Source organism: Medicago sativa, chromosome 3 (assembly GCF_051527215.1).
Source record: "Medicago sativa cultivar Bolivia chromosome 3, Bolivia_mono, whole genome shotgun sequence".
Taxonomy (NCBI): domain Eukaryota; kingdom Viridiplantae; phylum Streptophyta; class Magnoliopsida; order Fabales; family Fabaceae; genus Medicago; species Medicago sativa.
The window spans coordinates 76,028,073-76,049,495 of record NC_140751.1 but is presented as its reverse complement, the minus strand read 5'-3'; the positions used below and the strand labels follow the sequence as shown (position 1 = coordinate 76,049,495).

General features: G+C 34.9%; 5 protein-coding genes across 6 annotated transcripts; 2 read left to right on the top strand and 3 right to left on the bottom strand.

Annotated features, from left to right (window-relative positions):
• Nucleotides 1-594: 594 nt before the first annotated feature.
• POD1 (POLLEN DEFECTIVE IN GUIDANCE-like protein) lies at nucleotides 595-7,422 on the top strand. The gene is made up of 11 exons (XM_085753950.1): nucleotides 595-1,355; nucleotides 2,231-2,382; nucleotides 2,657-2,760; nucleotides 3,248-3,336; nucleotides 3,451-3,524; nucleotides 4,182-4,332; nucleotides 4,445-4,612; nucleotides 5,690-5,787; nucleotides 5,906-6,028; nucleotides 6,600-6,668; nucleotides 6,770-7,422. Exons 1-11 carry the CDS (start codon nucleotides 767-769, stop codon nucleotides 6,974-6,976), a joined length of 1,824 nt encoding a protein of 607 aa, XP_085610076.1. The 5' UTR covers nucleotides 595-766; the 3' UTR covers nucleotides 6,977-7,422.
• A 220-nt stretch (nucleotides 7,423-7,642) lies between these two features.
• LOC146940271 (phenylacetaldehyde oxime monooxygenase CYP71AN24-like) lies at nucleotides 7,643-9,564 on the bottom strand. Its single transcript, XM_085753953.1, has 2 exons — nucleotides 8,526-9,564; nucleotides 7,643-8,418 (listed from the first exon to the last, which is right to left on the bottom strand). Exons 1-2 carry the CDS (start codon nucleotides 9,468-9,470, stop codon nucleotides 7,795-7,797), a joined length of 1,569 nt encoding a protein of 522 aa, XP_085610079.1. The 5' UTR covers nucleotides 9,471-9,564; the 3' UTR covers nucleotides 7,643-7,794.
• Nucleotides 9,565-10,066: 502 nt separating this feature from the next.
• Nucleotides 10,067-13,074, bottom strand: LOC146940270 (phenylacetaldehyde oxime monooxygenase CYP71AN24-like). The gene is made up of 2 exons (XM_085753952.1): nucleotides 11,481-13,074; nucleotides 10,067-10,974 (listed from the first exon to the last, which is right to left on the bottom strand). The coding sequence occupies exons 1-2, from the start codon at nucleotides 12,462-12,464 to the stop codon at nucleotides 10,330-10,332; spliced, it is 1,629 nt and encodes a 542-aa protein (XP_085610078.1). The 5' UTR covers nucleotides 12,465-13,074; the 3' UTR covers nucleotides 10,067-10,329.
• Nucleotides 13,075-14,019: 945 nt separating this feature from the next.
• Nucleotides 14,020-17,999, bottom strand: FC2 (LAMMER-type protein kinase AFC2). Of its 2 annotated transcripts, XM_085753954.1 has the most exons (11): nucleotides 17,814-17,999; nucleotides 16,616-16,796; nucleotides 16,125-16,305; nucleotides 15,982-16,030; nucleotides 15,777-15,891; nucleotides 15,547-15,638; nucleotides 15,148-15,298; nucleotides 14,937-15,001; nucleotides 14,749-14,846; nucleotides 14,559-14,661; nucleotides 14,020-14,445 (listed from the first exon to the last, which is right to left on the bottom strand). In XM_085753954.1, the coding sequence occupies exons 1-11, from the start codon at nucleotides 17,910-17,912 to the stop codon at nucleotides 14,299-14,301; spliced, it is 1,281 nt and encodes a 426-aa protein (XP_085610080.1). In that variant the 5' UTR covers nucleotides 17,913-17,999; the 3' UTR covers nucleotides 14,020-14,298. The 2 variants fall into 2 exon arrangements, with proteins under 2 accessions (XP_085610080.1, XP_085610081.1); XM_085753955.1 differs by lacking the exon at nucleotides 16,616-16,796.
• A 1,078-nt stretch (nucleotides 18,000-19,077) lies between these two features.
• LOC146940268 (cytochrome P450 71AP13-like) lies at nucleotides 19,078-21,154 on the top strand. The gene is made up of 2 exons (XM_085753948.1): nucleotides 19,078-20,261; nucleotides 20,410-21,154. Exons 1-2 carry the CDS (start codon nucleotides 19,356-19,358, stop codon nucleotides 21,031-21,033), a joined length of 1,530 nt encoding a protein of 509 aa, XP_085610074.1. The 5' UTR covers nucleotides 19,078-19,355; the 3' UTR covers nucleotides 21,034-21,154.
• Nucleotides 21,155-21,423: the final 269 nt, after the last annotated feature.

The window sequence follows — 21,423 nt, the reverse complement described above, 5'->3', positions numbered from 1 at the left end:
TTTGAAAAAACACTTGAGTTTAATTTTTAGGTGGAACAGTTCGACTTTTAAATTACACATTACTTATCTCTCGTAATACATTTTTAACAAATTTACACACACAAATATAAGTGTGTGTGTGTGTGTGTACACACACTAATATATTAACATGTAATATTTTATAATGTTTCTACTTCTTAAAAAAAAATGTGATATTTTATAATTTTAATAATAGATTTTTCTACAATATTCTAATTTCAATTTCAATAAAATTTTACTTTCCTGGATTATAGAAAATAAGAAAATTACCATGGTGATAAAATCACATATACTTGTTAAATTTTAATATTAACCTTAGTTTATTTTATTTAATTGATACCAAATTCTATTTTTTGTTGTTTTTTAAAATGACGAATAGTTATCCCCGTAAACTTAACTCAGCTGGTAAACATGTTGCATATACAGGAGTGGGGGGTTCAATCCCAGACACCCCACTTCTCCACGATTAAATTGTGCGGGTTATAAATTACTTAAAAACAAGGACGAATAACGAATAGTTCATCATGAAAGAAAGAAAAAACTACTAAATAACAGTGATAGTGATAAACTGATGTCGGGGAAAAAAACAAAGAGTGGGATGGGAGAGCGCGAATGAAAGCTGGACTCGTTCCCTTTCTCGTCACACAATCTAATAAGACGAAGCAATCACCAATAATAATAATTCAATTCTTCATTCACATGTAACAAAACCCCTTTTCTTCACTACTTTCTCAATTTCCCATTGGCCATGGCGTTGAGAACCGGTAACACAAAACTCTCCTTCGAGGTTCTCCGCCGCACTCCTTCCATCGAAGAACAAGAATCTCTCCTTCACCGTTCCAAATCCGATCCCGATCGCAAAAAGCGTAAACATAGAAGAAAAAAGAAGCTTCTCGATCCCCTCGCCAATTCCGTTGATCCACACCGGGAAACTAAATCGCCGATCCAAAACGGAATAGTATGTAACGGTAACGGTTTCGGTTTCGAGCTTGATGCGATGAGATACTCCGGTACAGGTGGAAGCGTTGTGTGTGAGGAATTGAGTGAACCGAGTGTCTGTTCTACGTTTCCGACGAGTGTTCGTGGTAGTGTGGAAGGGTTTAATTTCGGTGAATTGAGGCAGAGGAATGTCAATGGTGGAAGTTCTGAGGATTTAGTTGCTTCGGTGATTCGTGATGACGATAGTATTGGGAAGGAGAAGGAGGATTGTGTCAAGCAAATGAGTCCGATGGAGAAACCGATCAAAAACGACGCGGAAAGGGAAAGGAGTGTTCTTACGAAAGCGGAAACCATTGAATCTGTGGATTGGAAGCGAATTATGGAAGAAGATCCTAATTGTGAGTACTCAATTCTCCTTACTCTGCTTTGCATGCATCATTGCTTCGAGTACTTTCTGTGATGAATTATGAAGCACTGACGACACCTAGACACTGGTAAAAATTTGAAATAAAAATTTTATCGAATGTAATCAATCACTGTGTCTGTGTCTGACATTGATATGTCGGACAGTGGACACACCTTCTATCAGAAGTATCGGTTGCTACAGAAGTAAGGAATTATTGAAAGTTAAGAAATTTGAACCTATAAATATGTGATCAAACTGTTATTTGCAATTTGGAGGAAATTAAACTAATCAATGCTTGTTTAGCTTTCAAGAATTAACTTCAGAAACAGCCAATGGTTCAAAAACTTTTCCGTGTATGCTAATTATTTTCCAAATACCATGCAGCCAATGGTTCAATACTTGTTTAAACTGAATCTGAATTCTGTTGTAGTGTGCAAGTTTGGTTTTACTTTTGGTGTTCTAGTTCATGCATGCTTCAGACTAGCTACTATCTAGCTTCGCATATTTTCTTAGATTGCATAGGCTTGGTAATCCAACTATGGTATGACAAAATTACACAAAGGCCTCATAATGTCCACGAAAACGAAAGTTTGGTTGTTACCATGTCCCTATATCTAATGTGATTGGTGGTATGACAATGAAATGGGCAGTTATGACAGGGCTAAAATCTGTTGCTTGTTTTCTGATTATGCACCAGCAGCTCATTTATGAATCAATGCTAGTAAATCAATACTAGTAAAATGGTCTCTGTGATTTCTTTATGCGGATCAATTTTTATGACTCAATTCTCTTATTTTGTCATTTCATTTTACTCATGTTGTTTGTGCTTTTTGGCTTAATTACATTTGTGGTATGTTTTGATGTCAGACGTGTTCAAAGTAGATAAGTCTCCTGTAGCATATTTCTTGGAGGAAATGTACAATGGAAATTCTTTACGAAGCACAACTACTCTTGGCAATGAAATTGAACGAGAGAAAGTTTACGATACTATCTTCCGCTTGCCATGGAGATGCGAATTGGTACATTTCTTTTTCTCAAATAAAAGGAAAAATAAATAAAAATGATTTCAGGTTATATTCGTGTTATATCATCTATGGACCTCTTATCTTTTAGTTTCCTGTACTTTTCCTCCACAATAATCAAAATAAATTCAGAATCAGATGTTTAGGGGAAAAGAAGTTAAACGCAAACCGTCCACTTAGTGCATAACAGCTAACTTATATTTTCATATTTTCATAATAGCTAACTTATATTTTCGTATTGTGGAATCTTAAACATGAAATGCAATTGCAGCTTATAGATGTTGGCTTCTTTGTCTGCTTCGATTCATTTCTTTCATTATTAACTATTATGCCAACGAGGATCTTGATGACCATTTGGAGGCTTCTAAAGACAAGGTTTTCTCCTTTCTTAATTCTTCTTTCCTTGTAATAAAATGCTAGTTGGGCATAATGTGAGGATTTTGGTGATAGATGAATCTCACAGCGTCAGTTTCTTTAATTTAGACTTGCATTTAAGCTGTGTTCATCGAGTACAATCTTATTAGTGCTTTAGATATCATTGTAAATCTTGCAACGATGTAACAAAGTGGTTTTTCTTGAACATGTCATCACAAATTAGGCTGTTAGTTCAATCTATATGATACAGATTTAGCTGTTAATTCTCTCCCAAAAAAAAATAAAAAATTAGCTGTTAATTTAAATACAGACCGGGTTAGTTAATGATTCTCTTTTATCTGATAAGTCTCTCATTAATACATGTTCTTGTGCTTTGATTTGTATATTCCCTTAACCTGTCCAGTTAGTATTCTGTTATTAAAATTTGTGATAGTCTATCATGGTTTTCAGTTTTACAATATATATGACCTAATCATGCTTGTGACAGACAGTTCAAGAGGCTCTCTACAATGGAATTGTCAGATTTGGGTTGTTTTATTATTATGAGCTTTGGAGTTGCTCTTTTGCAGAGAACAGGTACAGTGATTCTCTACTCCCCTGGTTACATGTTATATCATTCTTTTTAGTTTTGACCGGGTTCCATGTTATACTAATTCTGTTCTATTCCCTCTTCCAAACTTGCTTCCTCAGATATCAGCTTAATATATCATATGATTCGTGGTCAAGGAACGATAAAATTATATGTGGTCTACAATGTTTTAGAGGTGAGCATCAATTAATTTGTTAATCTGGATTATGGGATTATTTAGTTCTCCACATTGCAAAATATAACCACAAATCTACAATGTATATTAATGTTATTGAGTTTATGTGAGCAAGATCTTCGAGTGACAAAGGGAATTTTTCATTATATGCAACAAAATTTTAAAATTTACATGTAAATCATGAAACTCTGACATTTGATGAGATCAAAATTTGCTGTATCTGAAAATCATTATTAGTAACAATATACATCTCCCGCTTGTTTAGCTTGTCATCGCACCCATTTTATGCCGTAGCCTTGTCAGTTTTGATCATATAAACTATAAAGTAGTAAACCTGAATTAGTGACAAAAGAAAAGGCTGATTCTTATTGCCTTAGAATTTGGGACCCTAACCCAAAGGGTAATTTAACTACGTGAGTGGGATTAATGGATGATATAAATAATCTTGAGGTAGTTTTCTGTAACATTCATATGTGTATTCAGTGGCCTTTTGGTGTTTAAACAGTTCAGTTCACAAGTACTGAAATTGTAATCTCTACAGCTAGAGATTTTACTTTGGTTACCTACTTTCTGTTAATTTCATAGGTGTCAACAATCATAATATCCATAATGAGACTTATATTGTATGTTTGTAGCTGATAATTGAAACTCTTGCAGATATTTGATAAATTATGTCAAAGTTTTAATGGGGATGTGTTGCAAACATCATTTCATTCTGCCGAAGGACTTGCAAGTTGTCCCCCAGAAAATATGAGATTCTGGCTTTGGAGATTTGTTTGTGACCAAGCTTTAGCTGTGGTAGCTTCAAATATCCTTTTTCATTGAGATGATTTTTGTCCAAAGTTGTTTTTATAACTATTTTCTTATGTAAAAACAAAAGAACTCCAGAGTAAGTGATTTGGTTCCTTAACCAGTCTTACTTGTTCATTCTTTTATCTTATTAGCTCAGGCAATCACTTTATCAACATGTATTGTTGCCCACAACAATGCATTGTTAGCTTTGCTGGTGTCAAATAATTTTGCTGAGATTAAAAGCAATGTTTTTAAACGATATAGCAAGGATAATGTTCAAAGTTTGGTTTACTTTGGTAAGTTATTTTTCTTACTATAGTTTGTGTTCTTTGATTTCAGCTTAATACATTCAAACATGGAAAACAGCTTCTGTAATTTGTTACGGCCTCATTATCATATTACTATTTGATGCCGGCGAAGTGAAATTACTTTCATGTTTGTACGCCAAACTTGCGTGTTTTTCTTTTGAATCCTGTTATTTGAGTCTAATGAGTAGTGCCTAGACTTTGCTTTTGCCTTCTTTGGCACCTTCGCTCCTGTGCCGTTTGGTATCAGGAATTTTTTTGCTTTAAGTTGTTTGACTCCTTTAATTTTCTTTGTATAATTCATGTTTGAAACGAAGTATACTTTTGCAGAATCAGAAAGGGAGTGCAAAGTCTTTTAATGGAATGACAGTTTTGTTCCAATAAAGGGGGGCCTTGGCGCAATGGTAAAGTTGTTGTCACGTGACTGAAATGTCACGGGTTCAAGTCCTGGAAACAGCCTCTTGTGTAAAAAACAGGGTGAGGCTGCGTACAATACACCAAAATGGTGGGACCCCTTCCTGGACCCTGCGTATGCGGGAGCTTTAGTGCACTGGGCTGCCCTTTTTATTTGACAGTTTTATTCCAATATATGGACACTTAGGAATGTAATTGTATTTCATTCTATATATTTTTTATGTATGTTCATCAGTCAGGGAATTACTATAACTATAAATAATGAGGATTAATAAGGAAAATCATTAATTTACGCCCAGCCACTTGAGGATTGGGGTTGTCTTTCACACAACCAAAGCATTCAAATCGAGTTTGTCTTTCCTTCGTACCAAACATGCTTGTGAAGAGTTTATCTGTCTTCTTTATGCCGAGGAAGAGACAAATGAAATGCAAACATTCTGATGGTGTAGACTTCTTTGTTCAGTGAAAGTGCTTCTAATATTAAATTCCCACACACAAATTCAATTTTTTTGTTGAAATGGGCTAAATGACCAAGTGTTTAATAGGATATTTGTTCTGCGTTTGTCATTTCATATAAGTTTTGTTTTTCATTTTGTCTCGTAATAACTTTTAAATTTTTTTTTATTTTCTCCGATTTATTTTGGTGCCAAGCAGATTCTGTGGAGAGATTTCACATTTCAGCATTTATCTTATTCGTTTTGGCTCAGAATATTCTTGAGGCAGAAGGCCCCTGGTTTGAAAGCTTTCTTACTGTAAGATTTGGAAATATTTTAGCTCCTACAATTTATTGAAGAAGTTTAGTTTGTTACGTCGAATCAATTTCTCTTCTTACCCTAGTCTTGCGCCTGACATATATTTTGTTTGGTGCAGAATATTCTCTTGGTGTACGTATGTGAAATGGTTATTGATATTATCAAGCATTCATTCATTGCTAAATTCAATGATATTAAGCCCATTGCATATTCTGAGTTCCTTGAAGACCTGTGCAAACAGGTATTACATTTGATTTATGTAGATATAATGCAGTATGATTAGTTGTTTTGAAAGGTATATACAGCTGGAACCACTTTGATAGGAAAATGTGGTATCTTCATTCGAATTGCTACTTAGAGCTGAGCTAATAACCTTTTTAGGTTTTTGAGCAACACACCTTAATGCACCAAGATCCTCCACAAATCTATTTCAAACGCCTTTTGGAATTATTTGCCACAATAATCTTTATTGTCCAGCTTTTTATATTAGAAAAAATGTCCTTTTTTCTCAATTCATTTTAAGTCTTTGTCTTTGATTTTATTTTGAGTCATCCCCTGCCCATATAGTTTATTTCCATTATGTTAAAAAATGAATTTCTGTTGCTATGTAGCAGTTTTTTATACAATATTACGCATTAGTGCATACATGTGTGGTGTCAAAACAAAAATATGGCATTTAGTGGACACCTGAGAAAGCTACTGTTGGTGTGACTAGAATTCCGGATCTTTATATTCTGACTAGAATTTTCACTATTTTGAATTTTCACTATGTTAAGAATATAAACCTAACCTTGAAGTTTCACTTTATGCAGACTCTAAATTTGCAAACAGAAGGTGTAAAGAAAAACCTAACCTTTGTCCCCCTTGCTCCGGCGTGTGTGGTAAGCATTAATGATTTTCATATGCTCATTTAATTGTTCTGTTTTTTTGGTATCTGATTTAATGCCTGTATATTCTTTTTCCTTTTATTTCTTGTTCTTAGGTTATTCGAGTGCTAACCCCAGTATATGGTGCAAACCTTCCTCAAAATCCTCTTCCATGGAGAATTTTCTGGATTATGCTTTTTTTAGCAATGACCTATGTTATGCTCACAAGCCTCAAGGTTCTCATGGGCATGGGCCTACAGAAACATGCCACTTGGTATATCAATCGCTGCCGAAGGAGGAAGCACCACCTTCATGCAGATTAGTTTAGGAGGAGGTCAGATGTCTTGAGTTAGTAATCTTTGCTGCCCAAGGAGTCCTATGCATGTGCCCGAAGAAAATTTACTTGCATGGGCCCGAAGAACACCTACGTGTATGGAAACTTATCTGAAATGCCATGACTCTTGGATTATCATTGGCGAATGGCACATACGAGAACAACTTTATCTGTCTGTTGATATACATGAAGGCAAACCTGGAGATGGTTTCCCCTTCCAATTTTGATAGCAAGATATAGGTTGATGATTACACAATAAGGATATAAGTTTTTTTTTTTTTTTTGACAGAATAAGTATAGAAAGTTATAGGCTGCATAGTTGTCATTGTCATGGGTTGTAATCAAGCCTCCCCTTCCCAGGCTAATTATAACTTGAAAAAACCACATCATATTTTTTCTTTTTATAAGACAATTTACTTCCCATTCTTCCTTAAAGACGTGTTGGTCCTAAGTCAAATGTGCCATGCAAGTTGTGTTGTACAACAGATTCCAATAAAGGCAGAAATGCATAAAACGAATACTAATTGCCACTGGAGAGTGATTCGAATCAGTCCATTTCTCTAGTGCTGGTTTTTCTTGAAAGCGATTTAATGGAGAAAGAAAGCAGAGAAGAGAGAAGACGCTTGAGACAGCCTAACTTGCTTGCTTGACTGTGTAAGTCACTAACCACTTATTTGAAATTTATTTGCGTAAAACTTGTTCACTACAAGTTGCATAAAGCATAAATCAAAATAAGCTAAGATGAGCACCTTTATTTTCTCTCCTATTTTTTACTATAACGATACAAGTACAAAAAGAAGTGTGAAATTATTCTTGGAAATTATTGTATGCTATTGGTTGGAGACAGAGAGGAACTTTCTTGGTGACTGTGATCCCAAATTTCTCAGTCATGTCTATGTCTTGAAGAGATGCGCCATTTGTAGGTTGCTTCCAATCAAACCAGTACAAAAGATTGGCAAGCATATACTCGGTGGAAGCAAGCCCAAACGCCATACCTGGGCATTTTCTTCTCCCAGAACCGAACGGGATAAATTGAAAGTTTTGACCATTGAAATCAACCTTGTTGTTTTCAAATCTCTCAGGTAGAAACTCTTCTGGCATTTCCCAAAAATCAGGGTCCCTGTGGATTGCCCATGCATTGACATATACAATTGTTTTATCAGGAATATCATACCCTCCGAGTTTAACACTAGATGTTGTTTTTCTAGGAGCCAAAAGAGGACCAGCTGGATGCATCCTCAAAGTTTCTTTGATTACACATTTCATGTACTCCATTTGATTGACATCACTGTCCTCTATTTTTGATTTATTCCCAACAATCCTTCTTGCCTCTTCCTGTGCTTTCTTCATTATGGCTGGATTTTTTACAAGCTCTGTCATAGCCCATTCTACTGTAGCTGAAGTTGTGTCACTTCCTGCTAAAAACATGTCCTGAAATTATGGAAACATAAAACAGTCACAATCGCAGTCCCAAATATTTGAATATAAATTGGCAATGGATTTGCTTTTCTATGATGAGAAAGGGAAAGAAGAAAAACCATTAACAGTGCTTTTAAGTCCTTCTGTGTGAGGTCGAACTCTGAACGACCATCATCCTGAAGTTGAAGGAGAATGTCGAGGAAATCTTTCTTGTTGGGGTCCCTCCCAGCCATCTTATGCTCTACAATTACACTATCAAAGAAATCATTCATTTCTTCAAAAGTGGCCTTAAAATTTTTAATTTGGCCGGTGAGAACATCAACCCAACCCAACAGAGGAAACAAATCTCCTATGCTAAGATCTAAAACTTGGGCCATTATCCTCCTGCCAAGTTCTCCAAATCTGTAGCCATCACCATCATACTTCCTTCCAAATATACACCTACAGATTATGTTGTTTGCAGTTTCAATCAACATCTCACCAAGGTTCACACTGTGACAACAACCATCACTCAAACTCATAGCTTTACGTATCTTATCAACCAATGCCGCATTTTCCTCCTCTCTAATAAACTGTATTGATTGCACCCTTTTCTGACTCAACAATTCAACCACACACAGTTTCCTCTTTTGTCTCCATGTATCACCATAAGATGCAAACGCAACGTCCTTACATCCATAGAGTAAGTTTTTTGTTGATGTCATGCATGGTCTGCTTGCAAAAACCGTGTCATGTGTTTGCATGACTTCCTTAGCCATATGTACTGAGGAAACCACCAACACAGGAAGCTGACCAAGATGCAACATCATTAGAGGACCATACTTTTGTGAGAGGGATTGAAAAGAGCGATGAGGAAGTGTTCCTAGTTGAAGGTAGTTGCCAATTATTGGCAATCTAGGTGGGGATGGAGGTAGATTTAATTTGTTTCTTCCAACTTTGAACTTGAACACCAGCAGCATGCTGATGAAGAACGAAAGAAATGTGAAAAGGGTGGCATTAAGATCATGTGGTACTTTCTTTAGAAATGAATATGGTAGATTTTGAAACATTCTTCCTTCCAACATGTTGATTGATACAAAATACTTATGTTAATGTATTTTCTTTTATGTATATGATGTTGGTTCGTTATGCATGTGTGTAAATACTGAGAAATTAACCTCGTACCATAAGAATCTACACAAAAAAGGGATACGTGTTGCATTTAGGTGGCAGTTGGTGGCGCAATTCTTCTGATCAGATTCAGACCCATATAATACCAAATAAATCGGCATATTTGATAAGGCTCTTAACTTCAAAAGGATTAGAATTGGCAATGGGAGTATGTGCCCTTTTAAATCGGTGTTTCGGCAGATTTCTCCAATATCAATTCTTCTTGCTTAATTAAAATATATCTATTTGTCTGTATATATTTTGCATGTTCATGTGGTAACATGTTTCATTATTACAGTTTTCTAAATGTATAGACACCGTTTTGTTCTCAGAGTCAGACATTAGAGTTTCAACAAAGAATATTTCTTGATAAATATTTTAATATCTCTCTACCAAAGTAACTATTGAACTTCCTAGTGTATATCTTTCTACAAGGACAAAACACAAATCCAATGACAAAACTAAGAGATCATAGCACGGTTCAAATAGGGAAGACTAATATGACCAAGACTTATAAGAAAATTCATAGATGGCTACATTATTTAACTGGTTTTTTTTGCATATATATACAACGGGAGAGATTGACCTCCATGGAGTACACTATCAAACTAGCTAGCAGGATATAATTTATGCGCTCTTTTTCTTCTATTTTACTAAATTACCATACCAGATATACCAAAAAGGAAAAAAGAAAAAGGAAAAGAAAAAAAGACAATAGTGTTCTTACAAGAATATAGGAAAATAAAGGTTAAACATCATTCATGGAATCTATATTCACATGATAGGTAATGGTCGTTGAGATCCAAATGAGTGTAGTGTAGGTTCAAGATGAAGTGGTACTTTCTTGCTAACAGTGAGCCCATGAATCTCACTCATGTCTATATCTTGCATATGTGCACCAATCTTAGGCAGCTTCCAGTCAAACCAATAGAGAAGATTAGCAAGCAAAAGCTCAGTAGAACCAAGTCCAAATGAAATTCCAGGACATCCTCTTCTCCCAGCACCAAATGGAATGTATTGCAAATCTTGTCCTTTAAAATCAATTTCTGGTTGTTCTTCAAATCTTTCAGGAATGAACTCATCTGGCTTGTTCCAAAATTCAGGGTCCCTCTGAATTGTCCATGCATTCACAAACACTCTTGTTTTGGATGGAATATCAAACCCTTTAACCCTCACATCAGATAAAGTTTCTCTAGGTATCAAAAGAGGAGCAGGTGGATGTAATCTCATAGTTTCTTTGACTACACACTTCAAGTAATTCATTTCATTCACATCATTTTCATCCACTTTTGATTTATACCCAACAACTTTTCTTATTTCTTCTTGGACTTTCTTCATGATGTTTTTATGCCTCATGAGTTCAGCAAATGTCCACTCGAGAAGTGTTGAAGAAGTATCACCTCCTCCAGCAAACATGTCCTGAAATTGTGAAAATGGAAATTCTTTATGCTCTTGTTTTAAGTTGGGTGTGCGCGACTATGTCTAGTTTGGATAAACACTCATTTCAGTGTTTATCACATAAACGCTTATCATATTTATACATAAACTATTTTCATGACAAGGGTAAAATAAAGTTAAATTGTTTTCATATGAATTATTTTCATAAACTATCCTGGAGAGTTTATGAAAATAAGCCGAAAACAACTTTTGTGCAAGCAATAAGTTGTTTTCATAAGCTCATTCAAGCAGTCACGCAAGTGTTTATGTTAGTAGACAAGCTCAAATAAACTAAATCAAACAGGAAAAATTGAATAGTGATATAGTCTAAATAGTGGTAATAAGTGAAAGTTATGAAGTTTAGTATCAACTTACAAACCGATTCTGTGAAGTGGAATTAGGTCCGAATTATGCTCAATCTAAATCTTTACGAGTGATGTGATATCTGCTAAGAAATAGGGAAAAAAATAATAGAGGAAAAAGCATACCATTAGGATTGCTTTGATGTTATCATTTGTGAGTGGAAAATCATACTTTGCACCATCTTGAACTTGAAGTAGTATCTCCACAAAGTCCTTCTTATCTGATTGGCCATCTTCACTCTTCTTCATCCTCTTGTGATCTGCAATCACCTGATCAAAGAAAGAATCTAATGCACAGAAAGTGGCCTTAAATTCAGATATTTGGCCAGTAAGAATGTCAATCCAACCCAATGAAGGAAAAAGATCTCCAACACTGAAAGCTGCTAATTGTTTCATCATCTTCCTTCCTAACTCTCCAAAGCTACCACTAGTACTACCATCTGGTGTATCATACTTTTGTCCAAGAACACACCTTGAAACTATGTTATTTGAGGCTGCAATCAGCATCTCACTCAGATTCACTATAGAAGACTCTTTACTTGCACTTGCACTTGCACATGCTTCCTTTAAAGTATCAACAATCTCTGCTACTTCTTCTTCTCTTATGGACTGAAAAGATTGCACTCTTTTCATGCTCAGAAGTTCAACAACACAAATCTTCCTTCTCTGTCTCCACTCTTCTCCATAGGGTGCTAAAGCGACGTCTGTGCATCCATAGAGAATGATATTTGCAGCCGTGTTCGGAGGCTTGTTGGAGAAAACAACATCATGGTTTTTGAATATTTCTTTGGCCACATCAACTGATGAAACAACAATTGCGGGAGTTTGGCCTAGTTTCATCATCATGAGAGGGCCATATTTTTTAGAGAGTGCATGGAAGGATTGGTGTGGTAGTGTGCCAAGTTGGTGAAGATTGCCAATTATTGGTAGCTTTGGTGGTGAAGGAGGCAAATTCAGTTTATTTCTTCTTATCAGTTTAAGCACAAACACAAGGCTAGTGAAGCAAAAGATAATGGTTAAGTATTGTGTTGAAATTTTCTCATACAACATTTGCTTTAGAGCTAGTGGCTGCAGAAAAGCCATTCTTTCTTGAGTCATTTGATTTTTCATAGAAAATGTGCGTGTGCAATGTGTTTCTATCAAAATACTAGACACATATTTTTTTCAAATTTGGCCATTGGATTACAAATTTATATCATACTAGCGTAAAAATGGACAATTGTCATTCTGCTCTTTTTTTCCGGTAACGTTTGTAAATTATGAACGTTTTTTCTAGATGTTTGTGACTTTCAAATTATAACAAATCAAACAAATCATGTTATATTATTTCAATGACACAAATAGTATAGCAACTATAATATAAATTTTTATTTTTTTAATGACACCAGCAATAAATATTAATATAAGAAAATTTGTTTAAGGGTATAATTGAGATAATCAAAAGGTCAACCCAAAACCACGTATTTCCTTTATATATGGTATAAATAAATCATTCATGTAAAATTTTACGCAAATCCAAAATTATTTTATATGTTATTGAGATTATCAAGATTAACGGTGTTCAATTGAAACGCATAAATCCTTAATCAACGCTAGACATGGAGGTCGTTAAAGGTGGTTGTCAAAGAAATGACTGGTCTCAATATTTGATTTCACTATTCAAAGATACTCATATTTAACATCTGATTGTTCATCTTATATGATTGGATTTGATTGAACTAAGATGAAACCTCGTTACACATACATTTATAAAGAGTGAGTAGATACGTGGTGTCATTTTATCATGTCCATGTATATATCGACATTGTTGAAAAATAATTAATAGGAGGAACTCATTAGTCAATGGAGCAATATTGCAAAACACCTACTCTTTCAAACTAACGACTTTCTTTTAAGTGTATGAAGGTGAAACTATCTTTTTCTGACAATGTAACATTTTGTTTAGGAGAATATTAACCAATGTTCTATGAGTAATGGTTAAGCGTCTAAAATAAGTAAGTTTTCATGAAAAAGTTGTGTAATCATTACTTTATCAAAATAACATCTTATATTTTCAGGACAAAATTTTTATTTATAGATTCCTTAACCATTGTCATGAAGGTATTAGTTAGCAAGACCTTTTTGTTTATTATCTCAACAATTCCCTTGTTCAACAATTTTTTTGTAGATTCTTTAACCATTGTCCTAAGGATTGGTTAGCAAGACCCTTTTGTTTATTATCACATAACGATTCGCTTGTTCAACAAGTGAGAGAACGTCTCAAGTCGTCTAAAGTTATTTCATCAATAAGATTAAAAAACAAAACAGCGCGTAATGTGCCGTTATCTTTGCTCTTCACGTTGCAATCGTTGTCCATATGGTCAAACACTACTTCAGCAAGGGTATACGTGCAAGTAAAATTTCAATTCCTGCTTGATAATTCATTTTGATAACGACTCTATTAAATTAGTCATGTATTACATAACTTTGCATGGTAATTTATACTAGCTATTGTATTGTCCTTTGGATATAGTCAATTAGGTAAAAACTTAAAGACTATCATCTAATTGATTTGCTCCAAAAATTTGTCTTTCTTAACTTTAACCGCTAATAGCTTATTTTATGTGCTGGTCAAATTGAAAGTTCAAGAAACACATACCGGTTCAAACTTTCCATGAGGAATACATGCAGCTGAATAATTATGGATAATGTATTCAAAACATTCCACATTTGTTCTATACATTCCACTCGGTTGTTTTTTGTAAAATACATGTTCATTAAATTTTATAATAAATAAGGATTGGGTCAGACAGGCTTGGAGGGGAAGGTGCTGTTGTATAACCATCTTCACTTATCAGACAAGCTGATAATATAAATATTTATTTACAAGCTTTCCTTCTCCTTACACTCACATTTGCACTTTTGACAGATTCAACTTGGACACTAGGCCTCTAAAAATGGCTAATCATCTCCTAAGGTGATCTCTCATAAAGAATGGATGTCTCAGAGCATCTCTAGCTGTAACTCTTTCAAATGGGTCATATCTAAGTAGCCCCTGTAAAAGATGTATAAGATCTCCAGCCGAATGATCGACATGCTGCATTATAAGGTTCTGCAATTATAATAGAAAAATTAAGAGTTAGAGAAGCACAGCATTAACTATTTACCATTGCTGTTGTAAAGAACTGAATATTAACGTTTACATGACCAGACTTGAAAACAAACCTGCAGTCGAGGAAGCTTCATTACAGCCTTAATACTCTCCCTGGAATTTGCACCCTCTGGCCAGTCCAGTCTCCCCCTTCGGACATACTTCTCAGCATGTCGGCTAATCATAACATGAAAAAGAAACACTGGTTATTTCAAAGACTTGTACAGTGACAATCATAGAAAGTTCCCACGGTAAATTACTTACTCAACTCTCTTCAATATCTGCTGCGGTAACGGACCAAGCACCCTCTCCATCATGGCAAGATGCTCTAAATTTTCGTGAGTCTGAAACAGAGCTTCACCCTGAAGTAGAAGCATACAAGCCAATTTAAACACAATACGGACAACAAAAACTGGCCGACATTTTTCAGAAGTATTCAGAGTCAAACTTACAGTGCATAATTCGACTAATATACAACCCACACTCCAAACATCACATGGATAGCTCCACCCAAGTCCTAAAAAACCATTACAAAAATCAACTATTTAGCTGGCATATCAATAGCGCCATGATTTATAAAGATACAGCATTAAGCGTATGAACAAGATTAACTACAAGAAACAACATTTTGCAACATAGCAATTATATAGTTCGTATACATACCAAGGATAACTTCAGGTGCCCTATAATGACGTGTTGATACAATGTAATTTTGGTTTTCTCGTTCATAGGTAGTGCTGCCAAAATCAATAACTTTTATAGCACTTGACTTGGGCACTCTTTTGTAAAAGGAGCAAGGTGCTCTGGATGAACTCTGTTGATTACCAACACTGGATGTCAGATATCATAACCAACAATTCACTTGGCAACTTAGTTATTTAAGCTAGCATCCCATCATAGATGCTATAGCTAAGAAACTTTTGAAAGACAAGTCTAATGCATCAAAAAAAAAAAAAAGTTTTCTCTAAACATCAGCATTGAACATGCCTCACCTAGTATGATTATGTCTAAAATACCAAAATCTATGAGTAAATAAAACAGGTTCATAGACAACAAAAGTACCTTGTAGTCGGGGATTTTAAGATACTCTGATGAAACAAGAAGAATGTTTTCAGGCTTCAGATCAGTATGGATCATGTGTAAGTCATGCATGACTGCAATTTTTTGAAAATTAAAACACGATTAGAAAACCACCCTTCTTTGACAAAAAAAACAACAGATAGAGATGTTACACATATGATGAAGTGCTATGATAATTGTTCAAAAAAGTTGATCAAGAATAAACTACACACATGCAACACATTCCAATAGTTGTCTTCCAATCTCGCGAACAAGATCAATGGGAAATGAACGATAATTGTTTTTCCGAAGAAAATCGTATAAGCTTGGTCCAAGTTTCTCAAACACCTGTTGCAATCATTTGAATTCACCCACGTCTTAACCCCCAAATCACGTATATTGGGGAAATCAATCCACACAAATCAATCAAATACTTACAATACAGATATGATTACGATAGTCAAACCAGTTCCGTATTTGCACACAACTGCAAGGAATAAACCCATTTAACCGACGCAATGTAATAAAAGGTGTTGCATTGTCTTATAATATAAATAGCAATTAAAGCTCAAAATACTTACCGATTGCCACCTTTATCATGCTTCCCAAGTTGCTGCAGCATTTCAATTTCAATCATGGCTGCCTCTCGATACTTCTTTATCGCACGAACAACTTTAATGGCAACCATCTCCTTCCTTTCTCTGTCCCAGCACTCCAAAACCTGTCCAAATGTTCCTTCACCCATTTTTCCGTGGACTCTATCTGTAATCATATAAAATGGGGTATAAACAATATAAGTCAAGCCAAGCCAACAAAAACTCCAAAATCCATTTTAGAACATGCAAAGTTCAAAATGACTCTACATCTTGAAATGTGTACGTATTAATATTATTAAATGCTTCCTAAACCTGAAACAGGATTACCTAGGGTGTAACAAGTACTTAAGTCCGTGTTTGAAAGTTTAGGGAATCTATGAGCTGAATCTTTCAGTTAAATGACAGCTTTATTTTAATTTTAAACATGTTGAGTATGAATGTAAACTTGTTAATTAATGATGGTAAAGTGTAATTACAGCGAGAAGTTAAATTATCTCCAAGCTCAAACATGTAATGGCCATCTTTGTCGTCATCTCGCCATGGGGGAGAACCATTTCGAGCAACTCCCTTAAACAGAGAACTAGTGATATTATGTTCTGAAGGAGCATAGCTTGAAATATTCTCAACCTCTTGTCCACAAAACAATCCTACCTGAGCCTACACACAGCCATCCATACATGTACCACTTAAAACACAAGTTAACAGAAACAATGTCACATCCCACCATCATGATTTCACAACCCATGTACTTGTCCCCAATGAAAATCATCACACAAAATGACAAGGGTGATAAAAATAAGGTTAAAATATGATTTTAATCTCTGCAATTACAGAGTTGTTGTTTAAATCCTGTAAATTTTGTTGTTTAAATCCGAGCTTTACAAAGTCACAAGCTGTACGTCTTCGTCTCTGTCGTCACATGCATCCCAATATAATCAAGACACGTATGACGTCAGAGACAATAAACAACAACTTGTGATTTTGAAAGGACTAAAGATAAACAAAAAATCTTACTAAAAACAAAAACACTATAATTAATTGCAGGCACTAAAATCACATTTAAACCTACAAATAAATAATCACTCTAGAACATAAAATTAAACCTCAACAAGCTTGAAGCACGGACACAGATACAAGTATACAACACATCAACACCGATAACGACATAATTCAATATAATCACATGTTATGTTATGTAGGACACCGACACATTGGACACCAGACACACCTTCGATCACAAGTGCAATACTACAGAGTCAATAAGTAATGCAAAAAATACACGTACAAACATACAATTTCATCAGAACAGACATAAACTATTAAAACTTTTCATTCAATTAAACTTATTATAAAAACGTGAATAAAAAAAACACAAGTATATTGTTTGATTGAAATTTTTGTTTGATTGAAATCCAGCTAGTACTAACTTTTCATTTTAAAAAAAAAAATTATATAATGAAAAAAAATTGGTCAAATCATAAATTATAAAAACATTAATAAAAAAACGAAAACTTCAATCAAACAATATACAGAATTGTTAGTACTAGCTAGATTAACGTTACATGAACCAAACAAACTGAATATATAAAAAAAATCACCAGATCTGCAACAATAGACATAAGACAACCTCAAAAAACACGAGATCTGAATTTTTAGGATGAAAAATTAGGTTACCTTGGGGGTTTCAGGGATATCCCAGCCCAATCGCGCTCTCTTTCTCGGTGGGCGATCCATGTAATTGCGAGAGAATTCAACCATGCGTTCCATCTCCATGATTGTACGGAAGAAAAATCAGAGGAATTTGTTGAAGAACGATGAACGAAACGGTGAGTTTCAGGGGAAATAACGATGATAAGGTTTCGTTGGTTACAGTGAACCCTAATTTTCTAAGAACCACGATTGAAGCGGTTTGGAGAAGATTTGACCGTACACGTGTCTTGGTAGGTTGCTTTGTGATTGGTTGATTTGGTTGTGGTGTTAACTATGTGGTGTGGTTACGGATCGTCCTTGCTTTAACCATGGTTTGCGTGTGCTACTTTTTTTCATTTTTCTTTTTGATAAATAATTGAGTTTGCTTTTTAAATTCATAATAATAATTGGTGAAAGAAAAACAGAAAAAAAAAAGTTATGTGTTTTTGACTGAAAATTTTGATACGATACTTTGATAAAAGTTTATAAGGTTAACACAAATTAAAAATAAGCAGTTACTAGTCATGTAGTTGGTCAATAAATATAATAAAAATTGTTCTATAAAAAAAAAATATATATATATATATATGTAAGAAAAATATCACAATTGATTAATTATCAACTTAGCACAATTAATCATAATTCTAAACATCATTAACCATGCAAATTGTTCTATCAAAAGAAAATAAAATGCAAATTTTGTTTATAACTATGTTCAAATATGCATGTTATATATTGTTCCAAACACGAGTCAGCAACATTGCACTTACGAGGTATTGTTTGTTTTGAGTCATGTTTGAGTCATCAGAGTTCTTTCATTTGTAAAAAGTACTTCGTTGAACTAATGAGGTTGAGTATTGTTTATAAACTAAATTTTGTCTCCACTCTCAAACAATGTGAGATTTTTTTGGTGTATCAGAGTCATAACTCTTAGTCGAGACTAAGGGGGCAAAAGACTTAAGAGCACTCGAGCGTGACGTAGGTTAGACCCCTAGCTAAGATGTTAATGTTCCAATCTCGAGTCTACTAAACTAGATGAAATTTTTCACCTAAAGCTTTTTTTTTGGCTTTACACCAAATAGATTTAATTCATATAAACATGTTTTACACTGCTAGCAATCGTATTTTTATTTCTATAGTAATATATATATGAACGGTTGTGATTAATTGACAGCGTAACAACTTTTCACACTAACAACAGTCAATAGATACCACAGGCATAGCTTGAGTTTCTATTGACAAAAATAACACAGATAATATGTTTGTGAACAATTCAAGAGATGATTTGGTGAAGGTCTAATGTGAGTGTGAGCCGACTGATCTCAGTTAGTGATGAGATATTTTATTTATTAATTTAGTGAATCTGGTTTCCTCTACACGTTGGTTCACATTTTAGCATGGAACAGAACCATGCAACATGATAAGGTTTTTTTTTCCCTAAAAAATACAATATGATAAGGTTAAATCTTAACATAACGGCACCATATCGTATAGCACTTTGCAAACTACACTCCCTCAGTCTATCAAATGGCTATGTTCCAATGGCTCAAGGAAAGCCACAAACCATTCTTCCTCTGTGTATTCATTTTCATAGCTCTATTGATGAAATTTTTCATAAACAATTCAAGAAAGAGAAGTTCCAATCTACCTCCTGGTCCTCCAACAATACCTTTCATTGGCAACCTTCACCAGCTTGGCACCATGCCCCACATATCTTTACAAGGCCTTGCAGATAAATATGGACCCATAATTTTCTTACAACTTGGAGAAATCTCAACAGTGGTTGTTTCATCTGCTAGACTAGCAAAGGAGGTGTTGAAAACACATGATCTTGCACTCGCAAGCCGACCGCAACTGTTTTCAGCTAAGTACCTCTTTTACAATTGTACGGACATCGCTTTCGCTCCTTACAGTGCTTACTGGAGGCATGTGAGAAAAATTTGCATACTTGAGCTTCTAAGTGCCAAAAGGGTAAACTCATACAGTGCTGTTAGAGAAGAAGAAGTTGCTAGCTTAGTTCATAGGATTGCAGGGTCTTATTCAGGAACTATCAATTTGTCCAAGATATTGGGACTTTATGCAAATAATGTTGTTTGCCGCGTAGCGTTTGGAAGGGACTTTACAGAAGGAGGGGAGAGTAAAAAATATGGTTTCCAAAAGATGCTTGATGAGTACCAGGAACTCCTTGGAGGATTCAGCGTTGGTGATTTTTTTCCTTCCTTGGAATTCATACACAGCTTGACAGGTATGAAAGCAAGACTCCAAGACACTTCAAAAAAATTTGATCAACTCATTGATCAGATAGTGAGTGAACACAAGGCTTGCAACAAAATAAAGGAGCATAAGGACCTTGTAGATATTTTACTTGAGGTACAAGAGAATGACTCGGGTGAGATGCCTCTTACCATTGATAATATCAAGGCAATAATCCTGGTAAGTGATGAAGCCTTAATAACCATGTATTGGTTTATCTCTCAGTATGTTGAAAGTGGATAAGGCATGAGATATTATTCACTTTGCTGAATTGACTAATGACATTTTGACAATACTTTGTTTCTCTCCTTTTTTTTTTTTTTTGCAGGATATGTTTGCTGCTGGAACTGATACAACATTTATTACCCTTGATTGGGCAATGACAGAGCTGCTAATGAATCCTCGTGTCATGGAAAAAGCACAAAAGGAAGTGCGTAGCATCCTGCGAGAAAGAAGAGTTGTTGCAGAGAGTGATTTGCATCAACTGCAGTACATGAAGGCTGTAATTAAAGAGATATTTCGGCTGCACCCTGCAGTACCAGTATTAGTCCCTAGAGAATCCATGGAAGATATTATCTTAGAAGGGTACAAAATTCCAGCTAAAACAAGAATTTTTGTCAATGCTTGGGCAATTGGTAGGAATCCGGAAAGTTGGGAAGATCCAACTGCATTTAAACCAGAAAGATTTTTAGAAAGTAATATTGATTATAAGGGGCAGGATTTTGAGCTAATACCTTTTGGAGCAGGCAGAAGAGGTTGTCCAGCTATTACATTTGCCATTGCAGTTGTTGAGCTTGCTCTAGGTCAACTCCTCTATAGCTTTGATTGGGAGCTTCCTCCTTGTATTACAGCAAAAGACTTGGATCTCACTGAAGTTTTTGGCATCTCAATGCACAGGAGAGAAAATCTTCTTGTTGTTGCAAAGCCGTATACATTCTATGAAGACTCATGATACAGCAAAAAAAACGTGTGAATTCTGGATTTGCTTTTTATTGATGTATGTATATGTGTGACCGTAAACAAATATAAACTTTTGATTTTCTCATCAAAGATTAAAACATTATATTTTTTAAGTTGGATAACCATGGTTTGTGTGGTATTTTCTTCTTTCATTTATCAACTCGGCGATTTCTAGTGCTTGGGGTAAATAGAAAGAAAAAAAAAATGTTTACAATGTCACGTCCATAAACCAGAGCCCAGAGGGATTCGTAAAAGAAATTGAAATCAAAATTTTGGAGGAGACTCTGAAAATTAGTTAACAGAAACTATTTTTAGAAGTATGCAACACCTGCAATCTCTGTGTTTCCGAAAATTGTTTATTACAACAATCAGCTTAAGTAAG

Bases quoted from the DNA above. Each gene is read 5' to 3' on its own strand.
- POD1 (XM_085753950.1), top strand. From the start codon at position 767: ATGGCGTTGAGAACCGGTAACACAAAACTCTCCTTCGAGGTTCTCCGC. The intron at 1,356-2,230 runs GTGAGTACTCAA...TTTTGATGTCAG, and splicing joins TATGGAAGAAGATCCTAATT to ACGTGTTCAAAGTAGATAAG. The intron at 3,337-3,450 runs GTACAGTGATTC...TTGCTTCCTCAG, and splicing joins TGCTCTTTTGCAGAGAACAG to ATATCAGCTTAATATATCAT.
- LOC146940271 (XM_085753953.1), bottom strand. From the start codon at position 9,470: ATGTTGGAAGGAAGAATGTTTCAAAATCTACCATATTCATTTCTAAAG. The intron at 8,419-8,525 runs GTTTTTCTTCTT...CCATAATTTCAG, and splicing joins ACTTAAAAGCACTGTTAATG to GACATGTTTTTAGCAGGAAG.
- LOC146940270 (XM_085753952.1), bottom strand. From the start codon at position 12,464: ATGAAAAATCAAATGACTCAAGAAAGAATGGCTTTTCTGCAGCCACTA. The intron at 10,975-11,480 runs GTATGCTTTTTC...TCACAATTTCAG, and splicing joins ACATCAAAGCAATCCTAATG to GACATGTTTGCTGGAGGAGG.
- FC2 (XM_085753954.1), bottom strand. From the start codon at position 17,912: ATGGAGATGGAACGCATGGTTGAATTCTCTCGCAATTACATGGATCGC. The intron at 15,299-15,546 runs GTACTTTTGTTG...GGTAATCAACAG, and splicing joins TTAAAATCCCCGACTACAAG to AGTTCATCCAGAGCACCTTG. The intron at 14,662-14,748 runs GTAAGTAATTTA...TGTTATGATTAG, and splicing joins CAGATATTGAAGAGAGTTGA to CCGACATGCTGAGAAGTATG.
- LOC146940268 (XM_085753948.1), top strand. From the start codon at position 19,356: ATGGCTATGTTCCAATGGCTCAAGGAAAGCCACAAACCATTCTTCCTC. The intron at 20,262-20,409 runs GTAAGTGATGAA...TTTTTTTTGCAG, and splicing joins ATATCAAGGCAATAATCCTG to GATATGTTTGCTGCTGGAAC.